We start from the raw sequence: 24,788 nt of genomic DNA on the forward strand, positions 1-24,788 counted from the left end.
GGAGGGGGATAACCGTCCTCAGCTGCCGCATCTGGCCCGCGGGCCATAGTTTAAGGACCCTGAATGATCTCAATCTACTTTTCTTGCTCCTCTCCCATTTTAGAGAAAAGGAACAAGTGAAATAAAGTTCTTTGCCTCCAACTCTAATAGGAAGTAACTAGAGAATTGAGATTTCAAACAGGTCTTCCTTCTCCTCCAAATAAGATGTTCTTTATCCACAGTGTTGTCCTCCTATTAATTGGATGCTTCATGACCTCATGATTTAAGAAAGACATTAGAAAATCTTCAGCCATTTTAACAAGACAGAATGAAAAGGTTTGCTTGAGACACCAATGAAGACATTTTAGTTCCATCTAACTTCATTCCTAGTTGGTGAAGTGTCCAAGCTTAGATAGCATTCTCTCTTTCCCCCTCTCCCCCTGAACTCTCTCCCCAATTTTCAATCCAACCTAAATTTTCTGAACTGAAAGTGGAGAAGTTAGGCTCGTGCCAAAATTAAGAGTGATCTTGATATATAGGGGGTATCATTGTGATGCTACCAGCAAAATAATGTTAGATGTGGATTGTGAGGACCTGAGTTCAAATTCCATCTTTGCTATTATCTATATATCCTGGAAGGGGTTTAACGCCTTTGAGTTTCAATGTTCTTATCTGTAAAATGAAAGGGTTACTCGCTCAAAGTTCGATCATAGGATCACAGGTTTAAACCTGGAAGAAACCTTAAAGGCCATCTAGTCCAATGTCCTCACATTAGGGGCTGAGACCTAGAGAGATCACACAACCCCTGAATCTCCAACATGGAGCCAAAACTGTATTTTCCTGCCTCCCAAGCAGAGCCCCATTCACCATAGAGCACTGCCTTATACTATCTCATACGGACAGGATAAGAGCCAAAGGTGGCTTGGTCTCAAAAGGGTTTCCCTTCAATGGAGGCTTAATGACTACTTTTCATCTATTAAGGTGATTCTTTTTTGGTGTCAGTTGGAAGGAGTTGTCCAAGAAGTCCCTTTCAACTCTGAAACATTGGGACGGTGCAGTTAGGCTTAGAGCTGATTGTGGAGTCAGGGGTCATGGCTTAAAATCTCCTCTCCATCTTTAACCACCTGTGAGACCGTGGAAAGTGACTTAACCGCTTTTGGGTCTTACCAACTGTAAGGATGAGAATGATTACTCTCCCTACTGCTCCTTATGAAAAAATGTCCTTTGGGAACTTGAAGGGAATATAGACACACGAGAGCTGATATAAGGAAGGACATATAAACCAAGAACTTGACTCCACCCACAGTAAGGAGTAAGTTCCTCTAAAAGCTGTGTTCTGGGCTTTCTTTGTTTATCTCCCAGAACAAAGGATAGAGTAAGTATAAAGTAAGCACTCCACAGAGAGGGGCCAAATGGAACTTGAATGAATTTTAAGATGGAAGTATTTCACTTTATCTAAAAACGATCTGAGGGTTAAAAAAAAAAAAGAAACAACTTTATTGTTAATATCTACTACACATCTGATAAATGTTCATCCGGCCTTTGCTTGATCCACTTTGCTTCACCACCACGGCTAATAATTCCTGTTCCATTCTGCTTTTGGATCTTACACTGTCAATATGAAGGATTTTAAGGGAAGCCAGGTGGCGTGGTGGATAGAGCAGCACCAGCCCCCAAGTCAGGAGGACCTAAGTTCAGATCTAGTCTCAGACACTTCCTGGCTGTGTGACCCTGGGCAAGTCACAACCTCAATTGCCTCAGCAAAAAAAGAAAAAAAAAATTAAAAAACCCAATATGAATGATTGTAATCTGGAAACCCATTTGCTTTTTTATTTTGTTTGATGAAGAGTTTTTTACTCTACAATGTGGTTCAATATTTTGTTTGCTTTGCTGGTTGGTTAAAAAAAGCACGTTTTGTTTGCTCAAAATGCACGTGTATGTCAAGGGTTGGAGGTGAAGGGAGGCAGACAGAGCTATGAGGAGCGAGACACATTTGCCAGCCCTCAGATCTGGCGCTGACTTTGGAATATGTGGCGCGACCGAACCTCAGAGACAAAGGAGCGAGTACAGAGACTTGGAGCCCTCCCCACGGAGCGGGGGGCTGGAACTTCTCAGAGCTTCCCTCATTTTCCCTTTGTTCTTCTCTGTCAGGCATTAGCGCTGGTCTTCCGCCCACGTCAGGTAGCTGCATGAATGACCTCCTTGGATCTACCACAGGTATGACCGTGTGTATGTATCAGTAGATAGCCCTTATTTGAATATTATTTCCCTTATATGAGAATTACATCCTCAGCTTGGAGAAGTCCTTTTATGAATGTATTTGTACTGAATGAGGAATACACTCCCCCCAATTCACTTGCTCAAGTGCCCTTAAAGCCTTTTTCTTAGATTTCCTGAAGTGTTTTGTAAGAGGGAAAAGAAAGCGTCTAGTTCCGATTATGTTGTTTAGTAACAATAATGAATGGCATCTCATAAAACCCTTCCATCAGGACCTCCTAAGAGACCTAGGATACCCTCATGTTACGGGTGGGAAAACCCAGATCCAGGAAGCTTCATAGGAAATCTTCTTCGTGTAGCACTTTTAGATTCTAGCCTTCATTCATTCATTCATTCTCTGTGGCCAGCCAAAGCTTTACCTACAAAGCACCTGCTCAGAGCTTCACAGAGAGAAAGTTTAGAGGACACACGTGTTGACTTTATTCTGAAAGGTGAGAAGCGCTTTCCTCCCACCAGTCCTGTGAGAGCGGCTTTCCGGCTCCCACTCCACCTACCCACACGGTGCCTCCACTTCTAGATCCCTGGGGAATTGTAGAGGGGGCTGTTCGAATTTTCTGGATTTCTAGGACTTAAAAGTTCTAGACGTTTTTAGAAATATCTAGAGCCAAAGGGGATAGGTATCAAATCAATTAGCTCCTAATCTCCGCCTTGGCACAGAGTGTGCAAAGATGGCGTCTCTCCCCCTGCATCTTTACCTTTGGAGCCTCCAGCTCCCTTCCAGACTCAGCTGAAGGGACAGCTCCCACAGGAGCCTTTCCTGACCTGCACCCTTCTCACGTGGTCAGACTCTCCTCCCTTCTGTATGGGTTGGATCTGTTCTGTCTCTACTCCCCAGCGCCTTATTGGTGTGATTGCTGCTTCTCCCATAAAAATCAGGCTCCTCAAAGGCAGGAGCTAGAGCTTCCATCTCATCAGCACTTGGCGCAGAGCCCGCCCGGGCCGGGGGTTAAGAAACGTGCTCGGACTCGAGGGATCGCGGCTGACGCGACATCTGCTCTCTTCTCAGAAACACCGGATTCTGGCCTGGGCCCCAAAAGGAGGCCCCTGCCAGCCCCAGAGACCCTGGGCTGTGCGCCACCCAAACCGCCCAGGCCTCCGGCTGTGAGCCTGCTGGCCCTTCGGAGCATGATTTCTGCGTCTGCCCCGGCACAGAGTGGAGGTGAGGAAGCCCCTCTGCTCTCGGGGTCCGGGGGGAGCTTGTCACCCGCCAGCCCCTGAAAGGCAAGGCCCTGTTTAGTGTGTGTGTGTGTGTGTGTGTGTGTGTGTGTGTGTGTGTGCATTGTGGGTATGTGTATATGTGTGAGTAGTATGTATGTGTGCTGTAATAAGTATATGTATGTTGTGTATGTGTGTACTGTGTATGTATGTGTGTAAGAGTGTATTTGTGGGGGAAGGCCCTGCTCACCAGCCCCGAGTAACTGCCAGGTCTACGGCCCATTGAGGGCCCACCCTCGGCTCTGGAGGCCTTTTTAAGTCGGGAGGGATTTCGGTTCCGGACGCGGGGCTCGCTGTGAGAAGGAGGACAGCTCCCTCCGACCAGGCCGCTGCGCCTTCTCCGATACCTTGCCCAGAGTCGCGGGGCCCAAGCTTTCCTCCCTCTCCGAGCCCTCTCCCCGCTGAGTCCTGCCTCCTCCTTTTTTAATATTTCCCAAAATCATACCGAGGGCTCAGGCGGGCAGTGTGTGCTACAATCGGGGCTTGGTAAAAGGAATGACCATGACTCTGCCCAAGGATGAGGAAGAACTGGGCTTGTAAAGATGAAGATTTGGGGAAGGGAGGAAGGAAAACAAGAAAAATTGATGTTTCTTAGTTTAAAAAAATGAATTTAAAAAATCCTACTTGTGACACAAGCTGCCCATGACCTGGGGTGGGGAGGTCACCACTGTGTGCTGAAGTTAGCACCTAGGATATTATTTCAAGTCATAGATTTTAGCAGAAGGAGGTTCCACACCATGAACAACAACCAAAATCCCAGGCCCTCCCTGTATTTACATAGCGGAAATCTTAAAATAAAAAAAGAAAGAAGAAGGAAGAAAAGAAAGAAGGAAGGAAGGAAGGAAGGAAGGAAGGAAGGAAGGAAGGAAGGAAGGAAGGAAGGAGAGAGGGAGGAAAAGAAGGAGGGAAAGAGGGAAGGAAGGAAAGAAGGAAGGAAGGAAAGAAGGAAGAAAGGAAGGAAGGAAGGAAGGAAGGAAGGAAGGAAGGAAGGAAGGAAGGAAGGAAGGAGAGAGGGAGGGAAAGAAGGAGGGAAAGAGGGAAGGAAGGAAGGAAAGAAGGAAGAAAGGAAGGAAGAAAGGAAGGAGGGAAGAAAGGAAGGAAGGAAGGAAGGAAGGAAGGAAGGAAGGAAGGAAGGAAGGAAGGAAGGAAGGAAGGAAGGAAGAAGGAAGGAAAGAAGGAAGGAGGAAGAGGAAGGAGGGAGAGATTGGGAAGGGGAACAGGAAGGGAAAGAGGAAGGGGAAGGGAAAGGAAAGGGGAAGGGAAAAGGAAGGAGTAAGGAGAAGGGAAAAGAAAAGGGAAAGGGAAAAGGATTGGGAAGGGAAAGGCAAAAGGAAGGGGAAAGGAAAGCCAAGGGGAAAAGGGAAGGCAAGGGGAGGGAAATCAAAAACTTTTTTAAAGTGTTTTTGGATAATAATAACAGGTTTGAGACCAACATCTCTTTTGCATATCTGTCTAAGATTCAAACGGGTTAAGAATCATTTCATTCATGTTAAGCACCTCAGAGATAAGGCCTAAAAATGAGGGCAGAGTATAGAGAAACTAGAGACAGTGTTTGGAAATCTTCATACCATATGGTTTCCACTGAATCATTTCCCCTTCACACCCTGAGGAAGAATATATAATCTGATGTGAGGATAAAAATAAGCCAGAGTGGCAATCCCTGGAGAACTGGCGATCGTGGGCAGGTGGAGGTCGATTCTTGAAGTCAAGGTCCCGTCCACAACCAAGACGGCCAAGGGGGCTCAGTCCCACTCCTGAGGGAAGCTGCAGCAGACCGGACCAGCAGGCCGGAGCCGCTCTTTGCTGGCACCCCCTCGGTGCCCCTCACCCCCCACGGCAGACATCTGCCACTTGGTAGAAAGGACTGTGATGTGACTCACGCATTATAAAACACCACAAATGTTGAGCTTTCTCATTTCTCTGCCTCCTTCCAGCTGCTGCAGAACAGAACTGCCTCGCTCCAGAAAAGTAAGTATCTGATTCTTAATTGGGCAGCCCAGAAAGTGGGGCCATTAAAGCGGCCCATGAGCCCGTGATGCAGGCTAGACGAGCTTGGCGATACCGTGGAAAGGAGCATGAGTCTAAAAGTGATGAATTGCTACTTTTGTCCAAATGAAAGATTAGGTAAACTCCATCATACCACGGGATAGACACTAAACTGTAAATATTAACCTCCTGGGTCTCCTATTTATTATACGACCGAGGACGGTAAATTGAAACATCAACTGCCATTGTCATAAATCAAATTAAAGTCAGAGAGGCACTGGACAGCTAGACGGACTCAGGGAACCGGGAAAGAAAATATGGTGCGTTTGGTTTTCAGTCTCCTCATCAGTAAAATGCATCCCCATTTAATTGGTTGGGATTGTTGTCAAGTCAAATGAGATAATGGATGCAGGCTTTAAAGCATCCCATTAATATTAGCTATTGTGATGACACCGAAGATAATGTGTGGCCCAGGAGGGTGTGCAAAATTTTAAAAAGAAATGGATAAGGGGCAGCGAGGTGGCGCAGGGGATAGAGACCCAGCCCTGGAGTCAGGAGGACCTGAGTTCAAATCTGGTCTCAGGCACTTAACTCATCCTAGCTGTGTGACCCTGGGCAAGTCACTTAACCCCAATTGCCTCAGGGTTTTAAAAAAAGGGATGGATAAGAATAAGTGGAAACTCATCCCTTCCTAGCACAGCCTGACCCATAGCAGATGCTTAACCGTTGGTTACATGATTACAGGCCGTTATGGCCATTCTGGAGTGAGAGGTCCTGCTTCAGGATGGAGTAAGCTCCCGCTCTGGCCTCTTCACACAAAGACTGGATGAATTGGTTGTAGGTTTCCTACAGTTATGGTTCGATTAGACGGTCACTGATGACGATGGCCTTTTAGCTCTGAAATTCTGTGACTCCGTGCAGACCTCCTGGAGGAGGTGACATCTGGGGCAAGTCAGTAAGGAAAGAAAAGAAGGGCAGGAGTGCGGGAGTCATTGAAAGGGCTGAGCGCAATCCATCTTGCCTGGGCTTAGGCCAAGGGATGGATGCAATGGGAGATTCGCTTGGAAAGTTAGAGAGTTTCTAAATTGGAAAGGAAGCAGTAAGTGACAGGGAGCTACCAACAGAGTCTGCAGAGGTTGCCATGACCGGCTGTCTCAGCGGGATAAAGACCGAAGGTAAAACAGAGACTAGGGGGGAGTGAGTGGAGATGGGAAGACCTGTTAGGAGTCGTCATTAATAATCCAGGGAGTGACAACAGTAGCCTTTGCTAGAACGATGGCAATGAGGACAGAAAGGAAGGGACACATGGGAACAATAATCAGGAGCTGAGAGAACATGGGAACTCGTTAGACCTGAGCGGTGAGAAGGAAAGAGAAGAATTAAAGCACCAGTTCAGGAATATTTTTTCGGTGTCTTTTATAAGCAAGATCCCAGGAAGTCCCAGATTAAAGAAAAGCTGTCCCTTCACCCAAAATTTGCACTTTGCTTCTTATATGATATGACATACAAGGAGCTAAGTGTATACATGATAATGTCAGGAGGGACTGCGCTCATGGCATTTATTTATTTTCTTTTTTATTTTCAAAACATGTACATGGATAATTTTCCAACATTGGCCCTTGTAAAACCTTGTGTTCTAAATTTTCCTCCCCTTCCCTCACCCCCTCCCCTGGCTGGCAAGTAATCCAATAAATGTTAAACATAATGATATTTATTGTGAGTGGAAACATTCTGACTCTGAAGTCAATGATTTGTCATTCAATCATTTTGATCATGTCCAACTCTTCGTGACCCCATTTGGGGTTTTCTTGGTAAAAAAAAAAAAATACTGAAGGGATTTGCCATTTCCTTCTCCAGCTCCTTATTTACAGATGAGGAAACTGAGGCACTCTGAGTAAGGTGACTTGCTGGGGGAAATCACACAACTAGGAAGTGTCTGAGGCCATTTTTGAACTCAGGAAGAGGAGTATTCCTCAGCCCAGCTCTCTGTGCCCTTCATCACAGAGCTTACCTGGACCTAGGTCCAAATCTCAACTCTAAAACTGACAACATGTGTGGTTTTGGGCAAACCTTTTAATGTCTCTGGGCCCAGGTTATCTGGGAAATGAGAGGTGGGTTAAAGGGTCTCGGAAATTCTTTCTGTTTTTTGACCATTGATGCGATCATCAAAGGGGACAAGGAAAGGCTTCTCCTAAGAAGTAACATCTGAGCAAATCCTTGTGGAAGCTCAGGAATTCTATATGGCAGAGGTCATCAGGGAATGCATTTCCAGCATAAGGGTCTAGGGAGCCAGCAAGAAGAACGTTTAGTTGGGGAGATAGCAAATGGGTCCTTCTTAGATTTAAGTACACAAACATAAATAATATGCAAAAAAAAATCCTGAAAAGGATAATGGCCACCATCTTGGAAAGGACTTTGGTGATGGGAAATACCAAGCCAAAGAGTTTGGTTTTTTATTCTAGGGGCAGAGAAAGCCCCTGAGTTTTCTGCAGCTGGATATGTTCAGATAAGCTTCAGGAAGATTGTTATTGCAGCTGTATGAAGAATGATTTACAGAGGAGAGAGCATGGACATTGGGGGTGCATTGAGAGGCTATATCAGAAATCTAAGTAAGAAGTCCCTAACGTAGGTCAGTATCCAAGCAAGTGGGAACTTGGGGATGGATGTGAGTGATGTGATGGGGAAAGGGATGACATGACATGGCAACTAAATGGGTATGGGGACAAGCCAAAGGAAAGAGAGCTCTGTAGTTTGGGGTCTTGCTGATGAAAGTGGTAAGATCAGAAGGAGGGAATGGCTGAGGACAGGGGAAAAAGAGGTTTTCTTTGGATGTGTTGCTTTTGAGATGGGTTCAGATTTAGGGAGGAGGGAGATAGCCAAATGGTTAGAGCACAAATGCCAGAAGTCAGGAAGCCCTAAGTGCAAATCCAGCCATAGATACTTATTAGCTATATGACCTTCCAGACTTGCTTAACCTCCTTTTCTATCAATTTCCTCAATTATAAAATAGGAATAATAATAGCACCTCTCTCCCAGGATTATTTATGAGGATCAAATGAGAGGATATTAAAGATAATAATAGCACAGTGGCAGGCGCATAGTAGGTGCTAAATAGATGACAGCTATTTATTGTATCATTATTTATATCATTATATGTATCATTATTTATTTCCTGCTCTTTTCCATTCCAAAACACTGTAGAATCCTCCATTTTTGATATCACCTTCATCAGAACCAGCAGTATCCAATGCTTGTTTCCAAAGGTGTGGGCTCCCACTGGTCCCCTCCTTCTGGAGAAAATAATCCTCTTTTAAGACTGAGCTCAAAAAGCTTTATTTTCTACAACACCTTCTCCCATTATCATCCCCTTGGAATCAAACTCCTTTCTCTGTTTCCAAGGTACCCTGTTTATTCCTTTTGTTCAGTACTTACCACACTTTCTGTCGTGTAATATACTGGTTTGGCTGCATTTCCATTTCCACAGAGACCATGTTATGTCCATTTTTGCATCCTCCCTGAACACTCTTTTTTTTTGACAATCTGAGGTGGGTTCGTTTTCATAATTAGACAAAGAACGCTTTTCCTTCCAAAGGGCAGCCCTTCAAATATTTGAATATGGCCATATTGGAACCAGGAGTTAGGTTACACAGTAAAAGCAGAATCATCTTGAGTTCAAATCTGGCTTCAGATGCATGAGACCCCAGGCTAGTCACCTAATCAATCCTGTTTGCCTCAGTTTCCTTATCTGTCCATTGAGCTGGAGAAGGACATGGCAAACCATGCCCCAAGAAAACCCAAAAGGGGCTCACCAAGGGTAAGACACGACCAAAGTGATTGATCCCCAACATATTTGAATGCCCTCTCCCCATGGCCAGGCTGCTCAGACCTAGCTTTAACAAGCCCAGTTCCTTCAAGTGATCCTCAGATGCCATGACACTTGGAAAGCTGGCTGGGGACCCCTGAGTTCACATTTCATGTTTCCTTCAAAGAGTTAGAAGGCCATCACGAAGATACCTGAGAATCATTTCTTTTCTCTCACTTAGATTTACTGCTCCTATCATTCACTTGGGCATCACTGTGCCAAATTCATGCCAAGTAGTCCTCAGTTTTACGCCTGACTCCAAGTTAATTCCCTCTGTGAACCTCAGTTTCCTTCTTTGGAAAAGGGAGACAAGACTAAAGTTTAGTCTAACCCTGACTTTATTCCATAACTATGCGACAATGTTAGTGTTTCATTAGCCTTGGATGGGGAGATAACTCTCCGAGGTTCATTTTTAATCCTTGCTCTCTTTTACCAGTACAGTGAGTTTGTGTCCTCCCTCCTTAAATAAGCTGGCCCTTTTTGTGGGAATAAAGCCAGTTGGATCACAGGGCAAGCTCCGTGTTGGTCTCTGTGGATACACAGTGGGAACTAGAGTTTTTATTCACTGGCTCCCCAGGAGAGTCCCCACCCTATTCCATAATTAAGCATGGGGAGGGGAGGAGAAGGGAAAGGGGTGCTATTTTTGACTCACACTTTTTTTATTATTTCTAACAAAAACACAAGGAAGAAAGGGCTTGTTTATTAAACAGAAGCAAATGGTAGCAACAATTTGAAGTCTAAACACGGCAAACCCGGAGGGTAGAGAAGTGGGCAAAGCTGGTCTTCAGGCTTGTAACTGAGGCCCTCCACCATGCAGGCTTGTCACTAATATTCTTCCTGGGAGCAGGTGACAGTGAGTTTTCCAAGGCCAGGAACTAATCAGGACAAGAAGGTATAGAGGGGCTGTGTGCAACAGCTAGGAAGTGTATATATGGACTCTTAAAAGATCTAACGATTTAAGATGATGAGAGTCTTATGTATGTGATAGGTTTTTAAAAATAAAAACAATTTTTTTTGGTGAGGTAATTGGGGTTAAGTGACTTGCCCAGGGTCACACAGCTAGGAAGTGTTAAGTGTCTGAGGATTTGAACTCAGGTCCTCCTGACTTCAGGGCTGTTACTCTGCCCACTGCGGCATCTAGCTGCCCCAATAAAAACAACTTTCACAGCATCACAAATTTAGAACTGAAAGGGAAGGCTATTAGAGGCAAGAGAGACTAACCCCCTCATTTTACTGAAGAGAAAACTAAAGTCTGGGAAGGATCTGTGGTTGCCCTGAGAAGCCCAGTTGCTGAGTGGCAGAAGCAAGGTTTGAACTCAGATCCTGGGACTGCATGGCCAGTTTTCCCATTTGTTTTGGTTTTCGTTGTATTATGTTGCTCTTGAGTTTCTAACTCAGTCCAGTGCTCTTTCTACACACCTAGCCACCAACTAAAAGTTCAAATACCACTTTAAGAGGTTTACTGGAGTGAGGTGGGACAGTGGGCAGAGCACCGGCCCTGGAATCAAGAGAACCTGAATTCAAATTTGGCCTCAGACACTTACTAGCTGTGTGACTCTGGATAAGTCACCTCATCTTGATTTTCTCCACTCTCCTCCCCCAAAAAAAGTTTTGCTAAGCTACTGGCTTAAAGCTCTTCTCCTTTTCCCAGCTGCACTACCAGAAGAAACCTTCTTTCCTTACCTCTGCTTCTTTTCCCAAGGGTTCAGTTATCATCTCTATCTAAACGAGTCCTCAAACCTACATATCCAGCTCTAGTCTCTAACCTGAACTCCTGCCCGGCTTCACCAACTGTCCGTGGCTCACCTCCAGCCGGATGTCCCAAAAGCAGGTCAGTGCCTTGGACTTGAGGTATTTAATAAAGAACTTGTTGGATTGAATGGGGTGGGAGTGGGGGGGGAGGGTGTAGTGGTAATAATGGGATATTCTTCCCATGATCCTTCACATCACCTAGGTATACAATGTGTGTTTATTTCTTGATATCTAATCTAAGATCTAAAATGAAGTTGAAGATTTTTGACTAATAATCTCAAAACCTAAACTTACTCTATAGAAAGAGGGGAAAGATTATCAATTGGAAGGAGAAACTACCATAAAGATCAAAAGCACTTAAAAGTCTGTTGGTGAACAGTGATTTCTGGGGTATTTTGGAAAGAAAATGTCTGAATGTATGAAAATTAAGAGCTTTAATCTTACTTTTCCAAGAACCACTTGTGGGGCATTTTCTACTGGAAAAATCCTTGTTATTGTCCTTTTTTCTGGGAGAGATCAGAGTGTCTCATATCTTTTAAAAATATGCTTTCTTTTCCAAATGGCTATATTTTAAAACAAATCATTGAGAAAGTCACAAGTCAGAATATAGCTAGCAAATGCTCCCTCAATCCAATCTTTCAGTTTCTAAGTTTTTTTTTTTTTTTTTTTTTGGGGGGGGGGGGGGCGGGCGGAGAAGGAATCAGGGTTAAGTGACTTGCTCAAGATCATACAGCTAGTAAATATCAAGTGTCTGAGGTCACATTTGAACTGGGATCCTCCTGCCTCTAGCTGCTATAGCTGCTTTATCCACTATAGCGCCACCTAGCTGCTCCTCAGTTTCGATACAAATGCCCTGCTCCTTTCTAACTATTCACTCAGTGCTTATCCTCTTGTGCCTGGACTATTTTAGGGAACTTTTAGTGAATTTTCATATTTCAAGTCTTTCCTCCATCCTGAGTCAATCTCTACTTAGCTACCAAAGTGATTTTCCTTAAGCATAGTCTACAAACTTTAGTAATTCCCTATTGCTAATGGAATATGAAAAACTATTTTGTTAAAAGTTAAATAATCTGGGACAAGTAGATATATCTATCTGTATATCTATAGATGTCTATAGATATAGATATGTATACAGGGAGACAGACAGACAGAGAAAGGAAGAAAGAAAGAAAGAAAGAAAGAAAGAAAGAAAGAAAGAAAGAAAGAAAGAAAGAAAGAAAGAAAGAAAGAAAAGAAAGAAAGAAAGAAAGAAAGAAAGAAAGAAAGAAAGAAAGAAAGAAAGAAAAAGCAAGGAAGGAAGGGGAAAAAGAAAAAGAAATAAAATAGGAAAGAGAGACTTTCCAATGATCTTTCTAGGTCTAAAATGCAGGATTCTATGATTCCCTCCCCCCTTCCCCACTTTGCCATCAAATCTCCTCTTCTTACTAAGCATAACCAGTTCCTTCTCTTTTTTTTATGTGAAAAGTTGTATTTTTTTATTTTATTTTATAATAACTTTTTATTGACAGAACCCATGCCAGGGTAATATTTTTTTACAACATTATCCCTTGCACTCGCTTCTGTTCCGATTTTTCCCCTCCTTCCCTCCACCCCCTCCCCTAGATGTCAAGCAGTCCTATATATGTTAAATATGCATAACCAGTTCCTTCTAAAAAGCCTCTTATTTTCACATAGATTGTATTTTATGCTTCCTCTGTACATTCTGAAAACAGAAACCTTTAGCAACTTAAGCTAATGTGACTTCAATTAATTTAAGTAATACCAAAAGTTCATTTTAAACCTTTAATAATTGTTCTGAAGACACAAATTGCCATTCTTCATTTCTTTCTGTTTCATAAGGTAGATAGATAGTGGATGGTCAGCCTCTGGTTTTCTCCCTGCTAATTCCTCCATGCCTTTCCTCCCAAATTATCTCTACTGATTCCTGCATGTGGCTTGTATGGACAATTGGTTTCTTTCTGGTATCAGCTAAAATTACAACTATAGCAGGAAACCTTTCTGGGTTTCCCCTAATACTACTGCCTTCCCTCTGACCCCCAATGTGCCCTTTATACGTCTTAGCTGCTGGTTGCTATTTGCACGCTATTAAATTGGGATCTCCATGAGAGCAGGGAAAGTTTGGGATTTTATTTCCCACTACCAACTATGTGCCTAGCATATATTCAGCCCTTAATAAATGCTTCTTATTTAATTGATTTTTTATAAAAACAATCACAAACTCATCCCCTAAAAGAATATCTCTGACCCAACAGAAGTGCCCCCCCAACAGCAATGATACCCAAAAATTATATTATCTTTGTTATCATCAGGACTTGTAGGCTAATTGACTAAAATGCAGGTGGAATGGAGTATTTTTCCCACCGCCACCTCCATTTTCCTTAACAGGCAGAACTGCTACGATTCAAGGAGAATATTGTATCCAATTCAACAATTATTCTCTATCTACTGGGTACAGAGCACTGTATGAAACACTGGTCAAGACATAGTTTAGATAAAGTCAAGTTCTTGACCTCATGAAGCTCATGCTCTGGCATGTTACCAATACATAATAATATACAATATTCCAATAATAAGTATAAGAGAATGTAAAGAATATAAGGAAGATTTATCAAAAGAGGTACAAAGGCAAATCTCTGCCCTCTCTCCTCTCTCCCTTCTTTTCCTTTCCCTTCCCAGTCCTTCCCCTCTTCTCTATCTCTCTCTGCCTCTCTGTCTCCATCTCTATCTCTCTGTTCCTCTGTTTCTCTGCGTGTCTCTCTGTTCCTCTCCGTCTCTGTGTATATGTGTTTTGTTTTCTCTCTGACTCTCACTCTCTGTCTCTTTCTCACTCCTCATCAGATTTCTCTCTATAGCCAGACTCTATCTTTCTCTCTTGAAACACAATCCCACATCCCCCACTTCTACTTAAAAAACCCACAGACACTTCAATGTCAATATGTCCCAAACTGAACGCATGGATTTCCTAAAATCTTTCTCCCTAGCTTCCCCATTTCTATTTAGGGCAGTTGCATCCTTTCATGGTTCATAACTCAACAAATCATTTATCAATAGAGAAGTGGGGAAACAAATGTCTGAGTGAATCATGTCAATTTATTCATAGAAATGGAAGGGATCCAGGATTTTGTCTTCACCATAAGAAATTAATGAGGAGTGAGGAAACTGAGGCAGGATTAAGTTATTTTCCCAGGACCACACAATTAGCAAGTGGCTGAGGTTACATTTGAACTGAGGTCTTCTTGACTCCAGGTTTGATGCTCCAACCACAGACTACCTATATACATCCCATCATATAAACATACACTTCACAGTAGCCTGGAAAACTCAACTCAATCCATACTGGAAACAAAGCATTATCTCAGGAAGAACTGTTACCTTCAATTTCTCAGGCATAAAACTGATCCATGAGAACTTAGGGAACGTTTTAAAGATGTTGTCATACCAAATGGCCACAGTCTCCAAAGTGCTTGAAATGAAAAGCTTTAAAAATAGAGGCCCAGCTGAAAAAAAGTCAAAATTATATGGCACCTGTAGGAGGTCCATATGTTTTATGTCATCTTGTTCTGCTACTGGAGCTAGAGCAAGGATGCTTTGGGTGGCTCTCTAGAAGATGAGAACAAACCCTAACACTTTTTTTTGACTGCAGAAAGCAGACATTCTCATGCATCTATGCAATAGTTCATAGAACATTCAATGCAAAAGAATCACAGCATCATAGACTCTCATCTCAAGACTATTTCAATTTAAACTCAACTTCACTGTCATAATAATAAATATTATTTATTTAATGCCTTTAATTTAATTAAATAAACATTATTTAATATTTCCATATTACTGTGGAAAGATGAAAACTTTCTGATCAAAAAAGGAGGGGAAAATGGCTTGATGTCCTCAGGGTACAAAATAAACAGATTTAAAACACAGAAAAATACTGAGCTCTCTCAGTCTATTTCTTCATCTGAAAAATAGGTATCCCAGAATTGTTCCCTGAAATCAATTTTGAAAATTACCAGGGGAAAATAAACTAATCTCTGCCATTCCTCCCCCTTGCTTCTCAGCCAAGAATCTGAAGAAGTGCACCATTACGAGGCAAGAATCCCATTCCAGAAGCCATCTGAGGACTTCATTTCCCCGTGCGCTGATAAATGTGAGTCTACAGAGCTGATGAAGGTATTAATAGTCTGGTATATGCAGGTGGCCAGACGCCACACTGCCTGGCCTACTTTGGGCACGACAGATACGGCACCTCCCTGGCTGAGCCCACCGTCCCCATTTTTCCCTGAGGGGAGGGAAGGGTGCATCAGTGCTCTTTTCCATTGCCTCTCACAACCCCATTTCTGCTTCTTTTCCTTCCTATCCAATCTACTTTGATGTCCTTCTTTTTGTAGATATTGGGTGGGGGAGAGAAAAAGAAAATCAAGATAGGAAGATTAATTTTTTTCTCCCTATGCCTTCTGTAAGGAACTTATCCCGAAAGAGGGCTTAGAGCTTCTTCTGTACTTCTGATATCTCCTTTGAAGTCACGGGCTGTTCTGTGTGTGTGGAGGGAGATAACAGAGCTGGGGAATTAGGTCCCGGGGTTCTGTCTAAGGGAGGGCAAAGGGCCGGCTCAAAGGGATGAAGTCACTGACTTGTAAGCCTCTGGTGTTTCTGCTGGCAATCAGAGCTTTCTGGGGAAACATTTCTTCTCAAGTGAGAGGGAAAGGGATGGAGCACTGGGTTGTTGTTGCATTGCGGTTCCTACTGCCTTTTGTCCATTCCCATGGCACTCAAATCATTGGCCAATTTTCCACGGTGAACTAAGGATGTCAGAGCTGGGAGGGACCACAGAATATTGGAGCTAGGAGGGATTTCAGGAAATCAAATGTTATAATGATGATAATTCACATTTCTGTCAACCTTGAAGGTTTATAAAGCGTTTCTCCTTCCCCATGAAAGCACTGGGCCATGGGCAATAAGGTATTGCCAGCTCTGTTTTAAAGATGAGAAAACTGAGTATCAGAAAGACATGGTAGGTATTTCCACAGTCCCATGCCTGGAGATCAATAAACCCACAACTTGAGAGTCCAAACATGGACCCGTTGGCTCAAGCACAAGCAACTGCACCAATATTTTGTGATCTCTTTGATGGGAATACTCCTTCCTGTGAGGCAGGCCATCACCCATGCGAGCCTTCTCATCTTGGGTTATCCTGCTCGTGTTTCCCATAAGTCTTCCATAGAAGCTCTGCCCATGGGTACTGGTACAGAGGTCATGTTATCCCCACAATGCTCATTCTACCTTATGTAGTCAGGCACTTCCTGAGAGTTCTTTATATCTTTATATCGCTCATGTTGGTATAAGCCATCACTGTTAAAAACAATGATCCATGCAATAATAGTTGTCTTTTCTTTGTTCTTTGGGCCAACTCATGATTTTGGATCTTTAGGAAATGACTTTTTATGATTTGTAATTATAGGGGACAGCTGGGTAGAGCAGTGGATAGAGCACCAGCCCTGAAATCAGGAGGACCTGAGTTCAAATCTGGTCTCAGACACTTCACACGTCCTGGCAGTGTGACCCTGGGCAAGTCACTTAATCCCAATTGCCTCAGCAAAAAAAAAAAATATATATATATATATATATATATATATATATATATATATATATATATATATATATATATACATATATATATACACATATATATATATATATAAAATCATAAACAATCATTGGAAGAATACTGGTGTTAAAAAAAATAAGTTTTATTTTCTCAGGGAGCATCTTGGGATCACTTTCTGACATCCTAAAATATAATTATAATAATAAGGCATTGTGGTTCAGGGATTTGAGACCTCTTGACACAGAAAACTTGGATTCAATCCTGACATTTACTATGTGGACCTGGATGACTTACCTTCTCTGGGTCTCAGTTTGGTAATTAGTAAAATGGAGGTAAGATCTCTTCTTGTTCAAGGGCTACAATCCTAGAATTGTGTGTCTTAAGGTGCTTTGCACGTTTTAGAACTCTATCAGTCATTATTATTGTAGGCTGATGGGACTATATAGAGAACCTCACATCTCTGGATGATGTAATGTAGACAGTAATGGATTTAAAGTTAGGAAGATATAGGTTCAATGTCTGTCTCAGACATTTAGTTAGCTGTGCAATCCTGGGCAAGTCATTTTACTTTTCTGTGGCTTTCATCCAAGTCAGCGATACAACTGGCAAAGATTACAGGACCTAAGGCTGATCCCTGGTAATATACACGATCACAGATCTCTCTCTCAAGTTCTTCCATGAATGACTCCTCTTGGGGTCTTTCTGGTCAACTAGCTCTGAATCTACTCCAACTAGACCATCATGGTGTCTCCGTGACATAGGAATAGAAGATCTAATTAAACTATTTCTAAAAGTAAATCTTTCTCCTGATTTACTAGTTTAATAACTCTGTTGAAAGAGACAGAGACAGACAAAGAGATGAAAGGGGGAGAGAGAGAAAAGGAGGGAGAGAGAGTAAGTGAAAGAAGGAGGAAGGAAAGGAAGAAAAGGAAGGAAGGAAGGAAGGAAGGAAGGAAGGAAGGAAGGAGGAAGGAAGGAAGGAAGGAAGGAAGGAAGGAAGGAAGGAAGGAAGGAAGGAAGGAAGGAAGGAAGGAAGGAAGGAAGGAAGGAATTCCAAGATTTCCAGGCCTCTGCCAAGTATCTCTTTCCAGAATTCTTTGACTAGGAATGTTCCAGTGTAACCAATAAAATGGCTAATTGAGAGCACTTGAAGGCTCACCAATCACCTTCCCCATCACACTTTATGTAGGTAGAGGACAGGGCGTACCACAGTCTGTGTGCCCAGGCACATGGCCAGTATCCTAATGATGTCTTCTCTCCAGAACCTCAGGTGCTCCCTGTTCCCGCGGTCTCCCCACTGCTTTAGCCTCTGCAGCACATGTGGCTCGGTGCTGAGGATGGGGAAAAGAAGGCGAGAGCCGGAACAGACCATCTTGAAATCTAACTTTTCTGTCTGTTTATTTTAGCCGCTTCCGACATCGGGATAGAAGTTATCGCCAAGGTAATTTTCCTCCTTCCTAGCAAGCGTCTGACTGAAAAAGCAGGATGCCCAGGAGCAGACGGGACTGAAGCACCTTGGTCTCTGAAGGGTTTTTCGATTTCTGAGAGTGCCCATGGGGGGCGATTGCCGAGGCTCTGAGCCTTTGAGAGGCGGGTACAGGAGGGTGCGGAGGGCAGGGCCGATAGAAGCTTAGTGGGATGCCAGCCCCCCATCTCATGCCGGCAGGTCCCGTTTTAGCTTTAATAAACTCGCTTTTCAAGGGCAGAGCCCTCCAGCATTTTCTGGGATCCCATTTCCTCACTTCCAAAGAGGTCAGTCACCTTAAACCCGTACAGAACCTGAAAAACCCCTCCCTGTGTTCAGAGGGCGGTCAGAAGTTACCCAGGAGCCAGGCAGGTTTGGGTAAGAGCAGGTGATCGTAAGGGAATATTCTACCATATCTGGGCAGCAGAGGGGGCCTAATTCTGGGATCCTGGGACTTTTCTTCTCTTGGTGATTAATGGGCAGCTCTCAGCTGGTGTGGGAGCTTCCTTTATGTCAGGAGACTCTTAGAAGCACAGGGTGGGGAGGTTACCAGACAAACATTTCTCTGTCTTTCCATGTTGGGGATCCCAGAGTTGGGCAAGGATGGCCAGAAACATTCTTATTTCAAGGCCGGCCAAAGAACTGAGCACAGCAAATGGAGAAGGCTCAGAACTGGGGCTCAGAGGTCCTGAGTCCGAAGCCTCTGCTGCATTCTGGGTGACTTTAGACAAATCATTTCATCCTCTGGGACATGGCTTCTCGTTTGTAAAGTGGGGGATAATAACAGCATCCCCTGATGTTTGAAATGCAAATGTATTATTAAGACTACTATGATTGTCTGGATGCCCATCATGCTTACCACAATACTCTAGAAACAACTGGTTCTTAATAACTGCTTCTAGGATCTCACTGAATTGAAAAGAGAAGGCAAAATGCTGGTGGCTGAAATGTTTAAAAAAAAAAAACACCTTAAATCAGCCTCCTGAACTCTTCCCTCTCTTCCCCCCAAATCAATACAACTGTATTCAGCAAGCACTTATTAAGTGCCACACATGCCATGCCATAAAGGAGCTGAGTCTACTGGACCACAAAGACTTCCCTTCATGGGTGTTCTGGCCAACATTTTGGTCTGAAACTCGGAGACCACATGAGCCAGTCCACAAGATCCGTAGAACTGTGTTCCTTAGCTGGAACCCCTGAGATCTCCCTTGGAAACGACAGATCCAGCCCAGGAAATCAGGGCAGAGACTTAGAAACCACAACTCCAAGAGGAACCTCCAAGAGGTTTTTCTCTTCAAGTTTTCTGTCTCTTAGGATAGAAAAATATTGGATCAGTAGATGATAGTCTCTGGTACCAGGGGATACTGAGCTGTCCAATGGATTGTCTGATTGCCTGGAGTTTTCTTCTTTTCAGCCTTACAAACTGGTTATTCCATCAATAAGTATTTATTAAGCACTTACTGCATGCTGGCTACTGCATTTAACTTTGGGACTCTCTGCTCCCAGTGAACTATATTCTTTCTGAGGCAGAGGCGGGACTATATATATACATATATAATAAGGTCATAAAAATACAAGTAATTAGAATGAGGAGCTAATTCAAATATGGCTGGTTTTAAAGCCCCATCTTCAGTGTGTTATTCAGGCCTTAGGCTGGACGAGCGAGGAGTTAGTCTCCTGTTATAGGACTTAGACCTTTAAACTGGCACTTAGTGCCTGGTTCTGCTACTTGCTCCTCCACCCCAAAGTAAGGTTAAGTCATTGATGGGAATGTTTTCTGTTTACAATCCTGAATGTTCTCCCTTCTATTTTCAGCCTCGGAAGAGTTTTGTCCATCAAGGTTTTAGGTGAGTTCTCAAAGGCCTGATACTTTCCTCCTGCCCCTAACCCTCAGTTTTCCCAATCTGCAGCATTTGGGTTTGTTTTGTTTTTAAACCAGTTACAATTTCTTGTGAGCTCTGGAATAGGTCACTGATCCATCTCTGCTAAACAATCAGATCAGATTCTGCTTTTAAGGCCAGCAGGATAAGACAAATTGTCAGATTGAGGTAGAGTGGGAAGAGCTGTGGACTTGCAGGTCAGCTTGACCTTGGCTGGGCCCCAAATCACCGAATGTCAGAGGTGAAAGGGACTTCAGAACCACCTCCTTGACAACCAGCCCTCCAAGTCAGGTGTAGTGACCTGCAGGAATGGAGATCTCCCTGCTTTTTAGTTCAGTTTCCTTGTCTAAAAGAATGGCAGTGTGGGTTTGGATGACTCATCTGAGAAATGAATCAGAGTTGGATCCTCTCCTGTTGACATGGCTCCAATATTTGGAAATAGCACGGTTCCCTCAGTCCCAACTCCTGTGAGTCTGGAAGTAGTTAATTGGCCTTTGGGGCACCTGTTTGTGCTGCTCCTCTAGCTCCTGTCTTCCCCCATTTTAGTCATGAGGTAGATGGAGATATTTTGCTCCTCGTGGCCCCAAAGGGGAGAACAAGCTCAGAAGGCAGAAGCAGAACCGCCTCCACACTGGGAGGGATGCTTCGGCAGGCCAGGCCTGGAGCAGGGTGATCAGTCCTAGGCCCATGATTCGGAAGGATGATGTGTCTCTAGAGGAGGGTGGTGAGAACGAGGTCGTGGTGCAAGGATTGCTTGGAGGATGTGGGGAGAGTTAACCTGGAGAAACCTTGGGAAGCCAGGAGAGTTGGTTTCAGGTATTTGAAGGGTTTTCCTGAGGAAAAGGAATGAGCTTTGCTCAGCTTTGACTCAGAACTCGATGCAGAGAGGGAGCGCCAGCTTGACAGAAGGGAAATCCCTCCAGAGATCCGGGGGCTCTTCCGCCAGGGCTCAGGGGATGCTGGGGAGGAACTTCTCCTTCAGGCAGGGTGGGACTGGAGGAACTCCAACCTCTCTCCAAATTCTGGGGTTTTGTGAGCCGGCCCTCCAGCCTATTTCTGACTCCTCATCAAGTTCTCTTCATACCCTAGAACCTCCCTAACTGCTCCCATCTGGCTTAGAACCTCTGGGTGTGTATTTGGGTCAGACACTGGCAGAAGATGGCTGACTCTGGGCAGAGCAGCCTGGATAGTCACTAATTCCTGGGGCAGACGGACTTAGGAATAAATCCCCTTCTGCTAAAAACCAGTCTTTTCCCCTCCAAATGCATTTGGGGATGGATTCTCAGATGGTTCTCCTTCCCAACTTGGTGCTCTTCAACTCAGCAAAGGGCTAAGATCCATTACACAAAGATGAGACGTGACGGTGGCTAATCCACAGGTCCAGCCTGTCTGTCTACTGCTACTGTGAGACTGTCCTCAGTTCAGACTTGGCTCAAGCATCTCTTCAATTTTTCAGCCATGAACACGCCTCTGGGAACGACAAAAAGAAGGGGAAACAGCCACGGGAAGGTGAAGTGCACCAAAAGGACAAGGACCCGAATCTGAAGAAGGTATTTGTCTGCTTGGGTAGACATCTGGATCCCCTCCTAGATGCATCATTCTGTACATGTGACATCTCTTTAAGGCACAAGAGCTTCTGGGAGCAAGGGCTCTTTGTGATCCTTGAATTCTAAGGCATCCAATGTAGCATAATAGGTGCTTAATGAGTGTCAGCTGAATCATAAGGAGGTGAATCCTAGTCTGCCAGAGTTTATAATGAGCCAAGGAAAGCTGACAGTCAAATGAACTAGATTCTCTCTGATGTTCCCCGTCCCATTCCCATATCTCACACTCTAAGGGTTCCCCATTCCTGTGTTCCAAGGTCCTTCCATTATCCACATTTGACTTTCTTGGGCTCACGTAGATCTACTAAGTGTCTGAATCTGAGGTAGGATTTGAGTTTAGATGTAAGTTTAGGTTTTATTTTTATTATAGAAACTGTGTAAACTTCTTAAAAGTAATTTATTTTAATTAATTCAATAACAATTTATTAAGTGTTTACTATAGGCAAGGCATTGTGATAGATAGGAGGACACAATATGCTGAGAATTGCCTATGGAAACCATTTTATAAATCTTAAACCATGGAGAAGTTTGTGGCACAGTAGCCAGAGAACTATGGAGTCAGAAAGACCTAAATTCAAATCTTACCTCAGACATGTACTAGCTGCATGACTCTTAGCAAGTCACTTAAGTCTATTTGCCTCAGTTTCTCATCTGAAAATTAGCTGGAAAAGAAAATGACAAACCACCCCAGGATCTCTGCTAAGAAAACCCAAATGGGGACACACTTGAGTACTATTTGCAGAACACTTTAAAGTTCCTCCCAGTCCTAAATCCTCCGATCTTATTAGGAAGTCCTTTTTTTTAAATGTCATTGTCTTTAATTTATGAGAAAATAAAAAGGAAATAGCATTTTTAAATGGAAGTGAAGTTCCTGAGAACTCTACTGATTTCTTCTCATTTCTTACATTTAGATCAATGGGGCTGAAGGCATTCCTCGAAAACTCCAGGTAAAGGAGGACTTCCGAGGCAAGAGAAATCTGCTACGCCTAAAGCCAGGTGAGACTCCCTGGGAGCATCCTAAGGGAGGCAGCCCTGGGGGGATGCTGCTGTCCAAGAGCAGAGCCAAGGTTAGGAGTGCGCTGAGCACTGTGGGAGATACAGGAGATTTACAAATAGCATCCCTGTCCTTAGGAGTTTACATTCTCCTAAGAGATCCATATATGGGCAGATACACACTTGAGGAAGGAGAAAGCACTGACAATTGCTGGGTTCTTACCTCCTCCCTAAAGGAAGAGGTACCTGAGCTGAGGGTCTGGAGGAGATAAGAATGGAGTTTAGAAGAGGTGAAACACAGAGGCTGATTCCTTTTGCCTCCCTGCCTCTCGCTCCCATGGCAGTATCATTAATCAAAGTTCACATACAAATAGCACTTTAATAAGCTGTGGTTCTTTGGACCTGAGGGAAGCTGTTGTTTCTGGTGCAATCTTGTGGAAAACTGGGGGCCTCAGAGAGCTTGGTATCCTTGTGCAATCTGTGACCTTGTTAAGTGTCTGTCGGGATCTTTGCTGTGGTTATATTGCAACTTAAAAGTAATTTAAGGATTTAATTAATTCAATAACAATTTATTAAGAGTCTACTCAGACAAGGCACCGTGATAGATGTGAGGATACAGTATGCTGAGAATAATCTATGAAAATCATTTATTTTCTTAAATCTTAAATCACTACATAAACACTAGTTTTTTATGGTTGTTTTATGGTTTGGTTTGATTTTACATAATAAGAAGAACATTAGGGTTTGTGTTGCCCCCTGGGATGTGGGTAGGAGTTAAAGAACTGGCAGAAATGGATAGATTAAGATCTACAGCTTTGAAAAAAAAAGAAAAGTGAATGAGATGAGAGAGGAGAGCCACATGGATTTGCAAAATGCATTTAAGGAAACTATTTTTGTTGCTTTTCTAAAAGGACTTTGGAGTATATGAAAGCATTTTATTCGCTTTTTATAGAGGGGTGACTTTCAAGAGTTGACCACCTTTGTGAAAGAATTAATACCAGAGGCAGCTAGGTGTCCTGGCCCTGGAATCCAAAGGATCCAAGTTCAAATCCAGACTCGGATATTTACTTACTAGCTGTGTGACCCTGAGCAAATGACTTAACCTCCAATTAATTCCAAATAAAAAATTAAAAAGAATAAGCACTGGCTCCAGAATTGAAAGCCTGATGATTGGGAGAGAAATGGAGTTAGAACTAGCTGACAGTGATATCCAGAAAGAAGTGAAAAATACAAGTCGAGTTCGGAGAAATCAGAGCTGGAAAGAACATTTGTAGAGTTATTTGGTGATGAAATTAATGGAGATGGACTTGGACTCATGAGGACCTAGTCCAAATCCTACCTTCAACACTTACTTGATAATGTCTCTTAACCTGTCAGCTTCAGTTTCTTGGTCTATAAAATGGGGATAATAATACCTACTTCCTAGATTTGTTGTGAGGATCAAGTGAGATACCATATTTCAAATGTTTTGCAAATCTTGAAGTACTTTACAAGACATCTCAAAAGTGTTAGGATAAATTTACTAAATATTGAAAAGGAGTAGCAAGTTGTACATAATAAATTTTCAGTTCCATGTGCAATCATCATCATGTTATGGATGCTTATTTTATTCCATAAATTTAAAATAAAATAAATATTTTTTAAAGTCTTTGTTCATTTTTAAACTTTAATAGCTTAAAATTCCACACAAAGACTTTTGGAGCACTATCATCATCTCTTTGTCACCATCATCGTGTTTCTAGACATGATAATTGGAGGCAGAAGGATGGATAAGATAAGCAAGAGACAAATTTAGAGAGGGATTAAGAGACATGAATGCAGAGCCTTGGAGGATGTTCACACTGGAGGCAGAAGAGAGTACAAAAAGGAACCAGGGGAAAGTGTTGTGATGGCCTGAGAAGTTTGTTGAGTTCACAAGGTAGGCCCTTTACCAGCCCATGGTTTTGCACTCTGGAAAGCTGCTCCATGTTGAACTCATCCTATTGATGAGGAATAAAACAATCTGCCAAGTCCTTAGCCCAGTACGCTATTTAAAGCTGTGTGGCTGCTCCTTTGTGTTTCTAACTGGGCAGGAAAAGCCTGGAGGAGGATAATGGCCTAAGAATGCTCCTGGAGCACAGTCCCCTCACACATAAAAGGTCTTCACATCCTGGGGAAGGAGAATGGATCTGGG

At 43.2% G+C, this 24,788-nt stretch overlaps 1 protein-coding gene across 2 annotated transcripts in view; it reads left to right on the plus strand.

Annotated features, from left to right (window-relative positions):
• The window catches only part of FYB2 (FYN binding protein 2), a 53,521-nt gene that overhangs the window by 3,341 nt on the left and 25,392 nt on the right, over positions 1-24,788 (plus strand). For both annotated transcript variants that reach the window (XM_051999595.1, XM_051999594.1), the window contains exons 2-10: positions 2,131-2,196; positions 3,263-3,415; positions 5,406-5,439; positions 11,022-11,150; positions 15,127-15,215; positions 18,080-18,114; positions 19,954-19,985; positions 21,475-21,568; positions 22,534-22,618. In XM_051999595.1, coding sequence (XP_051855555.1) covers positions 2,131-2,196; positions 3,263-3,415; positions 5,406-5,439; positions 11,022-11,150; positions 15,127-15,215; positions 18,080-18,114; positions 19,954-19,985; positions 21,475-21,568; positions 22,534-22,618 — 717 coding nt within the window. The remainder of the gene's footprint in view (positions 1-2,130; positions 2,197-3,262; positions 3,416-5,405; positions 5,440-11,021; positions 11,151-15,126; positions 15,216-18,079; positions 18,115-19,953; positions 19,986-21,474; positions 21,569-22,533; positions 22,619-24,788) is intronic.

The sequence above is a fragment of the Antechinus flavipes genome, chromosome 4, assembly GCF_016432865.1.
Source record: "Antechinus flavipes isolate AdamAnt ecotype Samford, QLD, Australia chromosome 4, AdamAnt_v2, whole genome shotgun sequence".
Taxonomy (NCBI): domain Eukaryota; kingdom Metazoa; phylum Chordata; class Mammalia; order Dasyuromorphia; family Dasyuridae; genus Antechinus; species Antechinus flavipes.